Here is a 16,340-nt window from a genome sequence, read left to right on the forward strand (position 1 = left end):
GGCCCCAGCACTGTATTCACAGGCCCATTCTGTAATCTTTTTCCTAAAGAGGACACCCCAAATTACTATAACGTCCACCTCACAGGCTTTAGAGTCAGTTTCATAACTTTTGAATTATGGGAGTGGATTTCAAGTTCTACAACCACCTTGAGAGGAGGGATTCTTGTATTTAGTGACTAAGATAAACAAAAAGTAAAGTTTCCTTGGCCAGAGATACCACTCCTGATTCTGATCAATTACCCACACAGGTAGTCAGCTATCTACAGAGACCCCTCAACTTTCCCTCTCAAGGGCAGAAACCAAACCTTAGAATATATCAGTAGTCCTAGTAGACAGCCGAAGACTGGTAAATGACCTTCAGGGCAAAAATCGAACAGATTTCAGAGCACGGTTTCGATTTTGTTTTTTATTTTTGGTCGGGATAAGTAGAATTTACACCAGGGGAGTGGGTATTCAAGGCAAGTGACTCCTCCAAAAAAAAAAAAAAAAAAAACACCTTTCCATCAAATGCAAAGGTCTGCGTCCTTATCTGTAAAAATAGGATTAGTAATAAGCCCTGCCCTTGTGGAGTTTCTTTAGGATTAGGAGAGACCATTTAAAGATTTAACCCAATCCCAGACATTCGGGAGGCCCATAAATGGAGGACAGAAAATAAAATGGGTAATTGGTTGACCCTTGGGAGCAGTTAACAGGGATTCTTTGCGCATCGTGCCTTATACAGCACTGGGAGGTGGAACAACCACTTTACTGACAAACACTAGGTGCGGATTAAATCGGTGAAGAAGGAATGGACGATTCTGGCGGCTGCTTACTGAGCTGTGAAACTAACTGAATGACCGATAGGTCCAGGTCTTTGAGCAACTGACAGTCCAGAGTTGGCTCTCTGGTGAATGCGGGCCTGGATCTGGCCAACGGCAGTCCGGGGCCCCAGTGACTCAGGCTGACCGTCGGGCCCCTAGCACGGCCGTCCTCGCTGTTAACCTCGGTCCAGGCCGGCTCAGACTTCTGCCGCTAGCTGCGCAAGGTGGTGGTGGAGGCGTCGGGGGGGTGTCCCAACTCTCCACGTGCAGTCCGCGGGTGCCGCCGCCAGGCAGGGCGTGCGCGGAGGCCGCGGCCCTTTCCTCCACGTCGGGGGCACGTCGCCCCCGTCTCCCGGCTGCAGAGCCCGGGAACAATGAGGCTCCGGGTTCTTTAAGGGAGATACCACCGCGCCGGCGGGGCAGGGGACCGCGTCTTCCCAGATGATCGCACCCAGCCCCGCGCTGCCGCCGCCTCGGCAACTACACAGCGCGCAAATATGGCTCAGTGACTCTGACAAAAGGTGCAGCCTCCCTGCCGGAGGGGCGGACGCCAGGCCTCCCACCTCGGGCCGTGCTTCGCCTCGGGGCTCCGGAAGAGGCCCGCGTCCCGCAGGCATCCCAGCCCGGCGCGTAAGAAGATGCCCCAGGCCCTCCGCCCCAGCTACCCCGCACACCTTCCCGCAGCTCGGTAAAGTCAGAAACGGGGGCGGAGCGGGGGAGGGGAGGCGCTCCAGGCGCGCGCACTTCCCTCAGCCCGGATCTGAGGCTGAGGAACCACTCCCGCCGCGGGCGCCCGCTGCGGCTGGAGGGCGACCGAGCCCCCGGGCGTGGAGTGGCCTCGCCGCTCCCGGTCACCCCCGCGAGGAGGGGGCACGAGTGGTGCGTTCCAGAGCGCGCAACCCCCTTCCGCGACTCCCCCCGGCTCCTGAAAGTCAAAGGAGTCGGGAAGCCAGCGGAGCGCCAGGCGCGCGCCCCGCGGGACCAGCGCTCGGCGTCCCGAGTCGCGCTACGGAAAGCCGGAGGGGGGCGGGGCCGCGAGGCGTAAGGGGGTGTGTCCGCGCGCACCACGGGGGCGCGCGCCGGCCTCTGACTGGAGGCCGCGGCGGCGGAGGCGCGAGCTCCCCGATAATGGCGGCCTGCAGAGCCCGTGAGAGAGAGAAGCGGCGGCGGCTACCCTGAGGTAAATCTGGCCCCTCGGCTCGGCAGAGAGGCCCTGCTGCAGAGCCGAGGGCCCTGCACTTGCCACCCGCCCCAGGCGGCCTGTCACTGAGCTGTCAGCAGAGTCGTCCCGGGGAAGGCCCCGCGCGCCTCAGGCCTCCGGCCCGCACCCCTCAGGCCACCGGCCCCAGCCGCGGCCTCCTCCTCTGCCCCGTGGCCTCCTCCCCAGGCCCCGGGCCTCAGCCGCCGCCCCGGAGGAGTCGGGACAACTGCAGGACTGGCTCGTCCGGGTGAAGGGCCCTGAGAGGATCCCCTCCGGGTTTTCTCTGGAAGCCGCCGAAGAGGGGGAGGGCCTGATACTTGGCCAATGAGCGGGGCCCTGAGCCGCCGCGTCGGGCTACACCTCTGCCCGGGACTGGCCCTTCCCGGGCGCCAGCAGGTGTACAGCGGGGCCGGCCAGTGTCCGAGCGCCCGGTGCAGGCGCGAGGGCCCGGGGGGATGCCGTCCCAAGGCCCCGAGGTTCGCACGGTGTGCATCACCGCGCTGTGTTTTGACCCAGGATCTCAAAGACTTGACAAACACCCTCCTTCCCAGCTATTCAGGGCGGGTATGGGGCAGCTTTCAAGGCTCGAGCCACTTTGAGATGGATAGGAATTGGCGATCCACGGAGGACAGGAACGAATGTCCACTGTGTAGCTGGGGCAGAGAATTCTGTGGCAGGAAATCCGACGCTCGGAAATACTGTAGGAATTTGAAGAGCGGTGTCCCGTTAGAGGAAGTGGGACTAAAAGTAATCTCAGAAGCTTTCATTTTCTTTATTAAATCTGTTCTATCGACTTAAAATGACTGGTCCCAACTTGACAGGCTCTGTTTGTCGGTCGCTTTGTGTTCCCCTAAACCGTACACTATAAAAATTGTACAATCTCAGGTAACTTTTCTTGTCCATGCTGGCATTCTACAAATGAGAATTGGTTCCTGAAGCTCATTAGAATTTTGACGGTCTTCGGAGAATGAGGAGGCACTCTTCAAACTCTTAATTCAACACGTGTTTCCACGCAAGGCCTTTCTTTGCCCTTGCCTTTAAATGATTTATCAAGTTGAATTCCAAAGAACTCTCTCAGAGAGTTCTCTTAATATGCAGGATAGATTTCATTGGCAAAAATGACCTAGATCTAAATAGCTATTGTTGAAACAAGAACAATAACCATATTCTAAGTAGCTTAGCTTATCTGTAAAGGAACATTTTTCTCCACAAACTATTTTGCAAGAAATAAGGAAATAAAATTAAAATAGGAATATGTATAGTTTGATCATTTACTTTCAAAAAAGAAAAATAACTACTCATTTTTTCTTCTGTACAGTCTCAGTATCTAAACCTAAGCCAGGTGTTTGTGTTTCTAACTGTGAGTTTTGCCATTTTAAGGAAATGTATCAGTTTTATATGTATCAGTTTTCAGGGGAAGCAGGAGTTTTGATTGTTTTTTCATGATCAGTAAATAAGAATATGAACTTTTTGGTTTATGTTTAGCAGTGGTGTTTTAAAGTAGTTCATGTAAGAGGTTAGAGCAAGATGGCCTGGTTCGCCAGTTACTAGCTGTTTGACCTTGGGCATGTTGCTTAAACTCTGTGCTTTAACAAAATGAGCTATTATGCTCAGTATCTACCTCATAATATTGTTGTGTGGATTAAATGAGCTTAATATATAAAGTGCTTGGGACAGTTTCTGATACATGGTAAGTACCACATTACTGTTACTATTATTAAATAGTAGTGTTACTATTATTAAAATATTTACATTTGCCCACTGCATAGCAAATATTGTTCAAGCACTGCAGACAGTGAGATAGATAACTACTAAATCGTGCATAAGAAGAAATTCAAGCCAGTAGGTATACTTAATTTCAACAGAGCACTTTGTTCATTTTTCCAGAAACCTTGACCTTGAAGATGGTGAGTAGCCAGCCAAAGTACGATCTAATACGGGAGGTAGGCCGAGGTAGTTACGGTGTTGTATATGAAGCAGTCATCAGAAAGACCTCTGCACGGGTGGCAGTGAAGAAAATTCGATGCCATGCACCTGAAAATGTTGAACTAGCCCTGCGTGAGTTCTGGGCACTAAGTAGTATCAAGAGCCAACATCCAAATGTGATTCACTTGGAGGAATGCATCCTACAAAAAGATGGGATGGTGCAAAAGATGTCCCACGGCTCTAATTCTTCCCTTTATTTACAGGTATGTGTGGTTGAATGGGAAATAGAAATGATTTGAATGTAGCACTGGTCAGCAGTAAGAGGAATGAAAGAGTCAGATGAACTTCTGCTTTTAAGTGCAGGTGTTTATATTGTTAGGAATAGATAGGAGTCTGCCAAGAACTGAGTAGATGTTTCCTCTAAAACAAGGTTTTATTTAAACCTGTGATGCAGATACCTAAAAATAACATAAGCCACCTGTTATGCCATGATACTTGCCAATCTGCATAGGAATGGGACAGCATAGGAACTAGAGAGGTGATTGAGACTAGAGTCTAATTAGTTCACTTATTTGAAATCAATTTTTTTGGAACTGAAGACAGAAGAAAAGGGAAAAATCTACAACCAGTAGTAGTACCCATAGGTAATTGGGCTTTTCTTTATCACTGACATGAACTCATGTTCGTGTTTTAGAAGGTTGTTTAAGATCCTAACCATGCAGTTCCATTGAATTTTCATGGAGTAGTGGCTTAGCACCTGAATGTTACTAACAACTTAACATTTGGCTTCCTATTCATTCCATACTCTGCTCAGAACAGTCCTATGAGAAATGTACTATTATTATCATCATTACAAATCAAGAAACTGAGGCTTAGAATAGATAATGAATTGATCCAGAATCACATAGCAAGTGGCAGAATTGGGAGCTAAATGTAGGCCTATCTGGCAGCTAAAACTTGTGCTCTGTAACCTCTAGATTACCCTTTTGCCTCCAGATTACTCTTCTGTAGACTTGGGGAAAGCATTAATATAGGAAAACAGAAAGTCTGGTTCTTTTTTTTAAGGTTGATTGGTGCCATAGATCAAAATCTCTAGTAGGTCTATACTTGAAGAGAAAATATACTTCCGACATAGCTAGTTAAAGGCCAGAGCAAAATTTCTTAAGTCCACTCATTCTTGGAACATGAACAGCTTTCCACGAGTGTGTCTAAATTCAGAATTTACCATCAGGGTACAAAAGTCTGTTTTAAAACAGCAAAAGCTTTTGTTCTAGGAACAACAAAACAAACACATTATTCTATGTAAATAAAAAACTAAAGTTTCATTGTATGGTGAAAAAATATCAGCCTTGAGAACCTAATTTCTCTCTTAAGATAGGGAATATAAACATAACTATTTAGTCTTTATTTGTTTTACTTTGTATTCTTCTAAAAGTGCTTATTAGATAAGTTACAATGATAAAAAAATCGGAAACATTCTTACTGCATTCCACATAAAAGTAGCTAGAACCTTGCTGGACTTTGCATTGAATTTTGGAGACTAAAATGCATAATTGAACTATAAATGCAAGGATATTTAAACATCTGGCTTAGTGCTGATGATATCCTTGAGTCCAGATGGAGCAACTGTTATAATAACTAGGTATTAGCTAGCTAATTTTTTAAGATGTAAAGCCTTGATTCGGTGATTTTTTTTTTTTTTTAATCTAAAGTGCCTTTTTGTTTAGTAATCTATGTCATCTTTTTAAAGCCTGATAGACCTGTGTTTGACTTATGGCATTTTTTGCTAGCTGTATGACCTTGGATAAATAGCCCATCTTTCCCCAGCATCTGTGTCTTCAAGCGTAAGGAATAATAATTTCTACCTTCCATGGGACTTGTCAGAATAAGAGGTGATGCAGACACAGTACTTGGCATGTAGGAAGAACTCAGTCGTAAGCAACTCTAATAAAACTATATTTTCTACAGATTTATTTAGTTAACCAGACATTCACCAACACATTAGCAAGTGCCCTCTCTAAATTTATACTAGTGAAGACAACCAATATTTACACGTGGTAAAACCAAACAAATCTATAGTGTGACGAAAGAGTCTCTACGTATGGTCTTCACTATTCTCTACATTTTTTTTCCTCCATGTTTTTCTAGATATCTTTCTTGTTCTCAGTTGGAATCATTCAGTCAGTTCCTGTTAGCTAAAAACCTTACCCAGAAGAAATGTAAAACAAACAGTTAACAGAGGACACATCTTATGCATAGAAACTTTATGGCCAATATGTATACTTATCATGAGTGTCATGAATGAAAAGTATGGGATGACGTAGGTGCATGTAGTAGGCAAACTGACGTAATCCTGGGGTTCAGGAATTATGAACTGCTTCAACCAAAACTTGCAAGGTAAAGAGGAATTAGCCAGCTGAGTGAGTGAGAAAACTTCCCAGGCAGAAAGAACTGTACATACAAATGTCTAGAAGCAAAAGGCATGAAGCATTCTAAGAACCGAAAGAAGATAATAAGACTGCAGTGTACAAGGAAAGTTGTTTTAGGTGAGACTAGAAAAATCAGCAGGGTGAGAGTTCACAGCCCATGTTAAAGAGCTTAGACTCTAGCCTAAGAGAACAGGGAAGCTGTTAAAGGACTTTAGGCAAGATAGCCAATGGCTGACATCTTCTGCACATGACAGTAAGCAGATTGGGCTCTGTATTTCTGTAGCTCCCAACCAGGGGCCCTCAAACTATAGGCCTCAGCCTGTTTTTGTATGGCCTGGATACTAAAAATAGTTTTTACATTTTTTAAGACTTTTTTTTTTTTTTTTAAAGAAGAAGAATATGGAACAGAGACCTTATGTGGCTTGTCAAGCCTAAAATATCTACTATCTGGCTTTACTCTAAACCATTATTTGAATGCTGGAACTCTGCATTGCTCAAAGCTATTTAGGAATTTTGCTTTTGAGAATGAAAAGAGGACCTAACAGAAGAGTGATGATGCTCATCTTTAATCTGAGCATATTTAGTAACAGTGCACCTGGTAAATAATTGTGTGATCTGGACCTTTCTTTTCTTTCATTTTCTGTCTCAGTGGCAAACACATGCAACAAAGAAAATGTATGCAAAGAAGACTTCTGCAGACCACTGCAATTATGGCTGCCATGGGGGAGATAGCATGGAGAGGTGTTCTTTGCCTCTGCCCACCGAAAAGACAAAAGGAAATACTAGTAGATTTATAGCAGATCACTCACTCTTCAACAACTCTTCACCTTCCCTACTGAGTTTCTGTTCAGCCTGTGAGCCTGAAAAGGACACCATAGGACAAATGCTTTCAAAGCACTGTAATTTAAAATGATAGTTCCTACTCAGTGAAGTAATTGAGATTCTTGAATTTCAGGTGGTAGGAGAGTTATAATTAGATAATGATATAAGTAAAACAGTGCTTTATTCTAGATTTTCAGCTTATATCAAATATACAAGCTCAGTTTTGAATTTTTATATCAAAATGCATATGTGATTTTTGTAATTTGGTTTTTAGAAGCCATCTATTGATAGAGATAGCCTCCATATTTGCATTCTGCTTATAGAAGTTCTTGCAGTAATGATGTCAGTCTTTAGTTTTATCAGTGACTACAGGAGCACTTTATTTCTGTAACAACTGGTTGTTCCTTCATAATTTTCTCTTAGTTTCACAGATTATGTTGATAGTTTAAGTGCAGTAAGCAAGAAGTAGATTTCAGGCAGTTTTATGGAGTAGAATATCCTAACAGATGTTTATACCCCAGCTGGCAATCTACCAGATCTAGGTGCTGAAACTTTGATCTTTTCAGGAAGCTATTAGCTAGCCAGTTAGAATTCAGCTCCATTGACACATGCAGAAAATGTACAAGCAGTTGGATACTTCTCAAAATATAACTATTTTTAATGAAGTTTTTACCTCTTGACTTAGAAATTTGGTGTATTTTTGTTAGGGACAAAGTGACAGTTTGAAGTACTAAAGTTTAAAATAAAATGCACATATAAAAGCACTAAACAAAGGAAATATTCATGGAATTTCCAATTAAAATTAGAGACTAACTCAACCAGTGACTCTTTCTCTATAGCTGAATTATATAAACCTTGCAGATGATTATAATCTGTTTTTTTCTTTCTTATAGCTTGTAGAGACTTCACTAAAAGGAGAAATTGCCTTTGATCCCAGAAGCGCCTATTACTTGTGGTTTGTGATGGATTTTTGTGATGGAGGAGACATGAATGAGTATCTGTTGTCCAGGAAACCCAATCGTAAAACTAACACCAGCTTCATGCTTCAGCTGAGCAGTGCCCTGGCTTTCTTGCATAAAAACCAGATCATCCATCGAGATCTGAAGCCTGATAATATCCTGATTTCTCAAAGCAGGTTGGATACCAGTGACTTGGAACCTACACTCAAAGTGGCTGATTTTGGTCTAAGTAAAGTTTGTTCAGCATCTGGGCAGAATCCAGAAGAACCTGTCAGTGTAAACAAGTGTTTCCTTTCTACAGCTTGTGGAACAGATTTCTACATGGCTCCTGAAGTGTGGGAGGGACATTATACAGCAAAAGCTGACATCTTTGCTCTGGGGATTATCATCTGGGCAATGCTGGAAAGGATCACCTTCATAGATACAGAGACAAAGAAGGAACTCTTGGGGAGTTATGTAAAACAAGGAACTGAGATTGTGCCTGTTGGGGAGGCACTTCTGGAAAATCCCAAAATGGAACTTCTCATTCCTGTGAAGAAAAAGTCTATGAATGGGCGAATGAAACAACTGATTAAGGAAATGCTGGCTGCAAACCCTCAGGATCGTCCAGATGCTTTTGAACTAGAACTCAGATTAGTACAAATTGCATTTAAAGATAGCAGCTGGGAAACGTGACACATATATTATTTGCAAATATCTTGGATGATATGCTGCTTCTGTCTTAACAGTGATGCAACATAATGTGGCTGAAAAAAGAATATAAAAAGCTAAACTCCACCTTTTAAGGGTTTAGATTTTATTGTGGGATTTTTTTTTTTTCCTCATTTTTCTTAAGTCCAAGCTGCCCATTCTATTAATATGTTTTAAAAGTGTATTACCAATGTGGATGTAAATTTTTTTAAATGATCATTGGTAGAAGTTTGGCAGGAAAATTCTCTATAAGAGCCAAGAAAAGAAGAGTCCAGTTTTCTGGAAATATGTCTCTAAGTATTTTAGACATTCCTTGTCAGTATTAGGAATTTCCATGGAAAAAAAGGTTTGCATGCTGGTAATGCAACCTTTGAAGCTTTGTAAAGGAAACGTATGTGTATATATTTATGTATATGTAAGTATGTGAATGTGTGCATTTTGCATTCCATATGAAAAAAAAATGCCACTTCTGTTTAAATTATTTGATGTAGGTTTGGATTTTTGAGATTTGCTGGTGAAATCAGTAATGAAAAATAAAAGAACCTTCCCTCTTCCTACCCTGTCCCTCCCTCTAATGAAATCATACTAAGTTTTTATTTTTATAATGTTATACAGCTTTGTTTAAGACATCATTTTGGAGAGTCCAAAATTATCTGGCTAAACGTAAGTGAAAGTAAGTGATCCAAAGCTGCTGAGGTTTTTTGAGCTCTCCAGTGCCCGATAGCTGCAGGAGTTGGATTAGCCATGCAATCAATGTGGTACAGGTTTTAGGTAACCAAGCATTCAATTAACCAATGAAACCACTGCATTGGGACATGACTACACTTGAGCATCTGCAATCTAATCTAAGTCTGAACACAGGATTCTTCTGTTTCTGAAAACTTTGCTGTATATAAACTATAGTAATCGATATATATTAACTTTTTATTTTCAAGACTTTGTCTAAGCCTCAGCATAAAGCTGAAGAAACCAAATGAGTTCTACCCTTTCATTGCCTGCTCCAGTATGGTCTCATATTTAATCACTGGAATTCCTTTCATTTTGGCACTAATGCTGTTTTCTCTTGTCTAATTTGACACAGTAATGGTAGTGATATGGTTGTATTCAGTTGACCACCTTTTTCTAAGGTGGGAGGAGATACCTATACAGTTTGGCAAATGGGTAAAATACTGTGGCATCAGTTATGTCTTTCAAATAGAGAGGTTATCAGTTTTATACAATCATTTGGTATGGTCTATGAGAAGAACCAATAGACCATTATTCTTCTTGAGGTCAGTTTGATTTTTAACCCCATATGGTTGTCTCCATTTTTTTTTTTCCCCTGTAAATGCAGATAGTTCAAATCTAAAGGAAGAAAGTTTTCCTAAAACAGATCATTAGCCTTTAAGGTTGTTAATACTTTGAGACCATTTGTATATAGGTTAATCTTTATAAAGCACTAGAATCTTTAGTCAAAAGTAAAAAAAGTTTAAAGGTATTAGAATATTGAAATCATTGATAGTTCACATAGTCTCCTCAGTTTTTTTGAACTTCCACAACTTTTAGAATATTCCTACCATAATTTTTCCTTATTTAAAATGTGTTCAGGGGACTATAAAATGAAAAAGCACAAAAAGTGGAGTACATAAAATTTCTGAACTATGCATTACTTGGTGTGAAGTTTAAAATTTAGGCTGAAAGGTTTTACTTAAAACCTCTTAAATGAAGAAGAAGATGTACTTTTAACACTTCCAAGCTAATAATTATGAGAATTATTTTCAAAATTGGAGGTGGAAATACACTGGAGCTTCATGATAACTGACCCTCTGGATCACCAAATTAGTAGAACACAGATTTGGCCGAGTAGATTGAGTTATTGGAAGTAAAAAAGCATTACAATGTCGTATCAATAACATGGCACTTCAGCAGAGATTCATGATGACTTAGGTGATGGTATGCCAGTGCTTCATTTGCTCTTCAAATAGCTACATGTCATGGTTTCCTAAGTAGACAGATTTTGGCCCCACCTCATTTAAAATAGTTAACAATTATGATTTATTTTGAAAACTATTTTAGTTTACCTGTGAAGTGGAATTATTCCTTTCATTGGCCGTAAGGATGTGAGGTGATCAGGAAGTTTCTTCTGAAATTTTCTTAAGTCCCTGTATTCTAAATAGCCTATGATACCAAGAAAAATGATAGTAAATTCTTTGTCTTCATTCTTTAAGTCAGGAGGTATTTATTAAGTACCTACTGTGTGCTCAGCACTAAAGATCAGTAGATAAAATGACAATTTTAAAATGGCATGTAGCCATGGGCTTTTCCAGCAAGGAGTAAGAAATAAAGTGATTCTTGGAAATTCCTGGATATTGCTTAGAGGAAAAATGAAAGCAAGAGTTTGTGCACAGTGCCTTGCCCATAATAGGTACTCAATAAACAATTGTTCCTCATAGAGTCTCTTGCCATGGTTTATAGTGTTTTATGAAATTTGTCTTAATTGAAAAAAGACCAAATATTTCAGATAAGCTTATAGGCAGCTGTGGCCAGTTAAAATAATGGGATTGTACAGTTAGTTCCTAGAATGTTATTTTGCACTAGTTGTCACTTAGAAAGATGGGGTTCCTGTAGTTTTTTGGTGCTAAGGGATACTTTGTCATTATGATGAAGTAAGTGTTACGTGTCAGATAAATAGCACACTGAATAGTTCTTTCTGCTGGTCTGTTTTTTCCTCTTTGTTGTTGTTGTTGTTGTTTTTAACTGTAAAATGTTTATCAATCAAACTATTGTAGCAGCTACAAATAATTCACCAGCATGACAAAATGGTCAAAAAATAAGTCATCAGCACTTCAAAAACAAAAGCAACTTTTGAAATTTTCTTTTAAAATTGTCAAATATATTTTATGAAGAATTTATAAAAGGGGGAAATGACTGTAATTTATTGTTCATGACTTTTTCTTTTTTTTTAATAAAGTGCGTTTCAACAAAAAAAACCCTGAAAATTCTACATTGCTGCTTTGGTGGCTCTGTGAGTAGTTCTGTAATGCTTTACTTCATAGATATAAAATACAGCATATAAAATTTGAAGCAATATTTTTTCAGCCTTATCTATTAAATGAAACTTTCTATAATAGAAGCTGTTACTGAGGAAAAGATGACTGAATTATAGGAGTTTCTTTCAATATTTCAAGGTCTCTAAAATTTTAAAGCTTGCTGTATTAGAAGAACTTGCATTGCCTGAAATAAATGATTTTTTTTTTCATTTTTCTTTCTATCTCATTCAGCTGAGGATGCATCTCAGACTCCGAATGAATTGTAGTAAATAAGTGAATGTAATTTTTCAATCTTTTAAGTTGAGTCGATGGTTTCTTTTCTATATAAAAAGTCATCTGAGCCATTCTTTTCTTTTACAGGTTCTATTATGTATGTCTTCTCCAAAATAAAGCACAGATGATGCAGTGTACTTAATGGTCCAATGGAATAGCAGAGGGAAAATGAGAGACAGAAAACAATTCTCCATGTGACCTAGCGATGAGTAGGAAAGTAGGGGTCAAAATTGTGGCTGCTTCTAACTCTGCCACCTGCTGGTATAGCCTTTGCAGGCAGGTAGATTTTGCTTTATGTTTAGAGTTTGGGGATTTTTAAAAACTATTTGCTAGCCATTTCCTTTGCAGTTTACAAAGCATTTTCACATAGTTTTTACATATCTTTTCAAATGGGGGCTAATTTCTTGAAGAATTTAATAGCAACTTAACACCAGTTAGGAAAGTCAAGGTTTTACCTAACAGGGTTTTCCGTGCCTAATCTCTGACACTGACTCAGAGTTTTCTCTGACAAAGCTTTATCTTTCTCACTGAAGTAAAGACCTTAGGTTGTTTTGGTCTTTTCTTAAAATTCAAATGTTGCTCTCTTAGTCGACCAATCATTGGTGTCCTCTCAAAGTGCAGTGTAATGATAGACAGTTGGCTTGTGGTTTGATAGTAACTCCCACTAGAGAAAACCTAACAGCCACACCTCTTGGAGGCCACACCTCTTTTGAGGGCAAAGTGCCTCTTTTAAAGGCAGCACTTTCCCTTTTGTAGTTGTCATTGGTTAGAAGGGAATTTTTTTTTTTTTTTTAATTGCCCGGGCTTGAGACTTCACTCTTTCATTTCCTGTTCAGCCCTGGTATTTCAAGCTTAGCTTGTTCTGAGCAGAGGTTAGGCAACTTCATATTGCTGAAGGCATCGTGGTCTCACTGCAAAAGTGCAGGCTTTGCTGTAGCAGGTCTCATGTTGAATGTTAGTATTCACGAATACCTACACAATAATGTGTGACCTTGAGCAAGTAACTTCATTCTAAGGCTGTGTTCCCACATCTGTAAAATAGAGGTGATAATACTTATATTTCAGAGTTTTTGTAAGGGTCAGAGATAATAAACATAAAATGCCTGGCACACTAACTTTCGGTTGGTAGCCATCGCTGGTACTATGTTCTGATTTTGATGATACAATGAATGAATGGTTATATTCCCTCTGAGCCAGTCTTCAGTGGTAGCTTTTATTCTTGTCCCTTTTGAGGAGAATCTGATGAAGGCACTACATCCTTTCTTTGGGAAAAGCTTGTAATTTTGGGGGATTTATAGATGCTTACATGGACCCCAAGTTAAGGGAGGCTGAGCTATAGGCTCCACTGAGTACCTCTATGTTATTTCTCCTGGGTTGAAAGTGGGACATATGTGAGGAGACTTCTAGGGTGCATGAACCACTTTGTTTCTTGACCTGAGTGCTGGTTAGACAGGGTATGTTTATTTTGTGAAAATTCATCAAGCTGGACTTAGAATTTTCACACTTTTCTCTAGTGATTTATACTAAAGCGTGTAAGTTGCTCAGTTGTGTCCAACTCTTTGCGACCCCATGGACTGTAGCCTGCCAGGCTCCTCTATCTGTGGAATCCAACAGGCAAGGATACTGGAGTGGGTTGCCATGCTCTTCTCCAGAGCATCTTCCCAAACCAGGGATCAAACCCAGGTCTCCTGCATTGGCGGGTGGGTTCTTTACTGTCTGAGCCACAGGGAAAGTCAAGTAAAGATGTTACGTAAACAAATATGCACTGGAGCTGGAAACTATCAGACAGCTGTTGTCAGAGACAGAGAGGGAAAAGACACAGACTTGGAAATCAGACACTGCTGCTGCTGCTGCTAAGTCATTTCAGTCGTGTCCGACTCTGTGCGACCCCAGAGACAGCAGCCCACCAGGCTCCCCGGTCCCTGGGATTCTCCAGGCAAGAACACTACCTTTCTGTTACTCACCGTATGTCGTTCATGAGTTCCCTAACCTCTCAAGTCTATAGCTTCCCACAAGTATAAAACAGAGATGATAAGTGGCTCAGAACACCTCAAAGATGAAATGAGATACTGTGTGTAGAAATGCACAGCAGAATCAACAAATGATTGCTTCCCATTCTCTTTGGAAGACTCGGGGAATGACTCTGAGCTCCTTTTACTGCTAATTTACACCCCTAATAGAGAGCAAGATTGTTTGTTTTTTATTTAATTTAGCTTATATTTTTCTACAATATTTGAAAAGTATCTATATTCCATGACTATAATGTTCTGTCCTGCCTGACTCTTTGCCTTTATACCTTCCACAGGTATGAAAAGTGAAAGTGTTAGTTGCTCAATCATGTCCGACTTTTTGCCCCACCATGGACTGTAGCCCACCAGGCTCCTCTGTCCATGGAATTCTCCAGGCAAGAATACTGGAGTGGGTAGCCATTACCTTCTCCAGGGGATCTTCCTGACCCAGGCATCAAACCTGGGCCTCCTGCATTGCAGGTAGATTCTTTACCGTCTGAGCCAAATTAATTAATTGGTTATTTTTTGCTGTGTTGGGTCTTCTTTGCTCCACACAGGCTTTTCCCTAGTTGTGGTGAGCAGACTTCTTCGTTGCTGTGTGCAGACTTCTCATTGCAGTGTCTTCTCTTATTGCAGAGCACGGGCTTTAGGCCTTGAGCTTCAGTAGTTACAGCATGTGGGCTCAGAAGTTGTGGCGTACAGGCTTAGTTGCTCCATGGCACATGGAATCTTCCTGGACCAGGGATTAAACCCATGTCCCCTGCATTGGCAGGGGGATTCTTAATCATTAGACCACCAAGGAAGCCCATAGATATAGTTCTCAACTAACAATCTCCTTAGCCCAGTTTTCTTCTCTCTTTCTTTTTGTGGATAACATGATTGACAGCAAGTCAGAATGTCTTCTCTCTCTGACATGGAGAACCATGCCTAGAAATTTGGAGAGTACTCGTAAGTACCAAATCCAAGAATATCATGCCATTTCTCCTAGCTTTGGGTATAAGGCAGGGAAAATGTGAGTTAACCAGTATGGTTTGAGATGTGACGGTAAAATCACAGCTACAAGGGGGCAAGGGAAAAACATGGCAACAGGGGCTAAAACTCCAATAATAAAAATAAACTATAGTGGTTCTCAACTCTGGCCACATATTAGAATTTTTAACCTAGGGAGGTTAAAAAAAAACCCAAATGATAACCTCTTCTGGCCATTATGGAGTGAGAGGGCCTAGATTACTTTTCCTGCTTTAAACAGCTAAAATGTCAGACACTGGACAACTGACGGTGCAGGGCACTAATCCCTGGGAGAAAGGAATCAAATTAGGAGCCCTATGATTGCCCCAACTCACTTCCTGTAGAGACTCTTCAGGCTGCCATACAGGGAAGAAACACCTAAACCAAGTCCAGCAATTTCTTGAGTTGAGGAGACAGCATTTAGGGTTCAGGGAGGCCAGGCCAATTAGAATTCATGGGAGAGAGAGCTGAACAGGGAAAGAACTCCAGACACCTGTGGAGAGCTTTCTAAGATGTCGGCTGGGCAACCATCAGTACATCCTTGAGGAAACTACCTGAGAGCAAGAAGAATGAAAAGGTCGGGCAGAATAACCTTACCAGCTCACAAGACCATAGATGATTGCCACTCCCATCAGTCAGAGTGGAGAGCTCCCCTAATACATCACAGGAGTACATCCATCAGGGAGCAAGGCCGAATTAGTCCTAGGCGAAGGGGTATTCTGCATCTAACAAAGCTTAAAAGTATGTCTTGAATGGGTAATATTTTTTTTCCCCTAAGAAACTTCATAAAATTCCAGTCCTCAATAATGCAAAGTTCCAACCATACAATTAAAGAGTATTAGGGAGGGCTTTTTTTTTTTTTCAAACAGGAAAAAAGTATTTAATACTTTAACAAAATGCAAAATAGAAGTAACCAAGTTACAAAACATAAATTCCTTTGGTTCAATAATCACACCACTATTTTATCTTCCAGTGGTTATAGACATCATCCCTTCAAAGCGAAGTCAGACTGTTTCCCTCATATGAAGACATCGTGCAAAAACCATCACATAGCCCACTGTTCAGTGAAACTGCTGACAACCCACAGGAGACAGAGCTGTCGGGGAGGAAGAGGGGGAGCAGGTTGGTCTGAAGTGAAAAGGGAGACTCTACACATGCAGAACAGGTCGGGGGGTGTGGGGGCTCTGTGCTGGG

At 41.5% G+C, this 16,340-nt stretch overlaps 1 protein-coding gene across 1 annotated transcript; it reads left to right on the forward strand.

Annotated features, from left to right (window-relative positions):
* Positions 1-1,868: 1,868 nt before the first annotated feature.
* On the forward strand, positions 1,869-12,062 carry PDIK1L (PDLIM1 interacting kinase 1 like). Its single transcript, XM_040229651.1, has 3 exons — positions 1,869-1,980; positions 3,889-4,190; positions 8,072-12,062. The coding sequence occupies exons 2-3, from the start codon at positions 3,906-3,908 to the stop codon at positions 8,810-8,812; spliced, it is 1,026 nt and encodes a 341-aa protein (XP_040085585.1). The 5' UTR covers positions 1,869-1,980; positions 3,889-3,905; the 3' UTR covers positions 8,813-12,062.
* Positions 12,063-16,340: the final 4,278 nt, after the last annotated feature.

The sequence above is a fragment of the Oryx dammah genome, unplaced genomic scaffold, assembly GCF_014754425.2.
Source record: "Oryx dammah isolate SB20612 unplaced genomic scaffold, SCBI_Odam_1.1 HiC_scaffold_27, whole genome shotgun sequence".
In the NCBI taxonomy this organism is placed as follows: domain Eukaryota; kingdom Metazoa; phylum Chordata; class Mammalia; order Artiodactyla; family Bovidae; genus Oryx; species Oryx dammah.

Coding starts and splice junctions, on each gene's coding strand:
- PDIK1L (XM_040229651.1), top strand. CDS start 3,906: ATGGTGAGTAGCCAGCCAAAGTACGATCTAATACGGGAGGTAGGCCGA. Junction 4,191..8,071: donor ATTCTTCCCTTTATTTACAG/GTATGTGTGGTT, acceptor TCTTTCTTATAG/CTTGTAGAGACTTCACTAAA.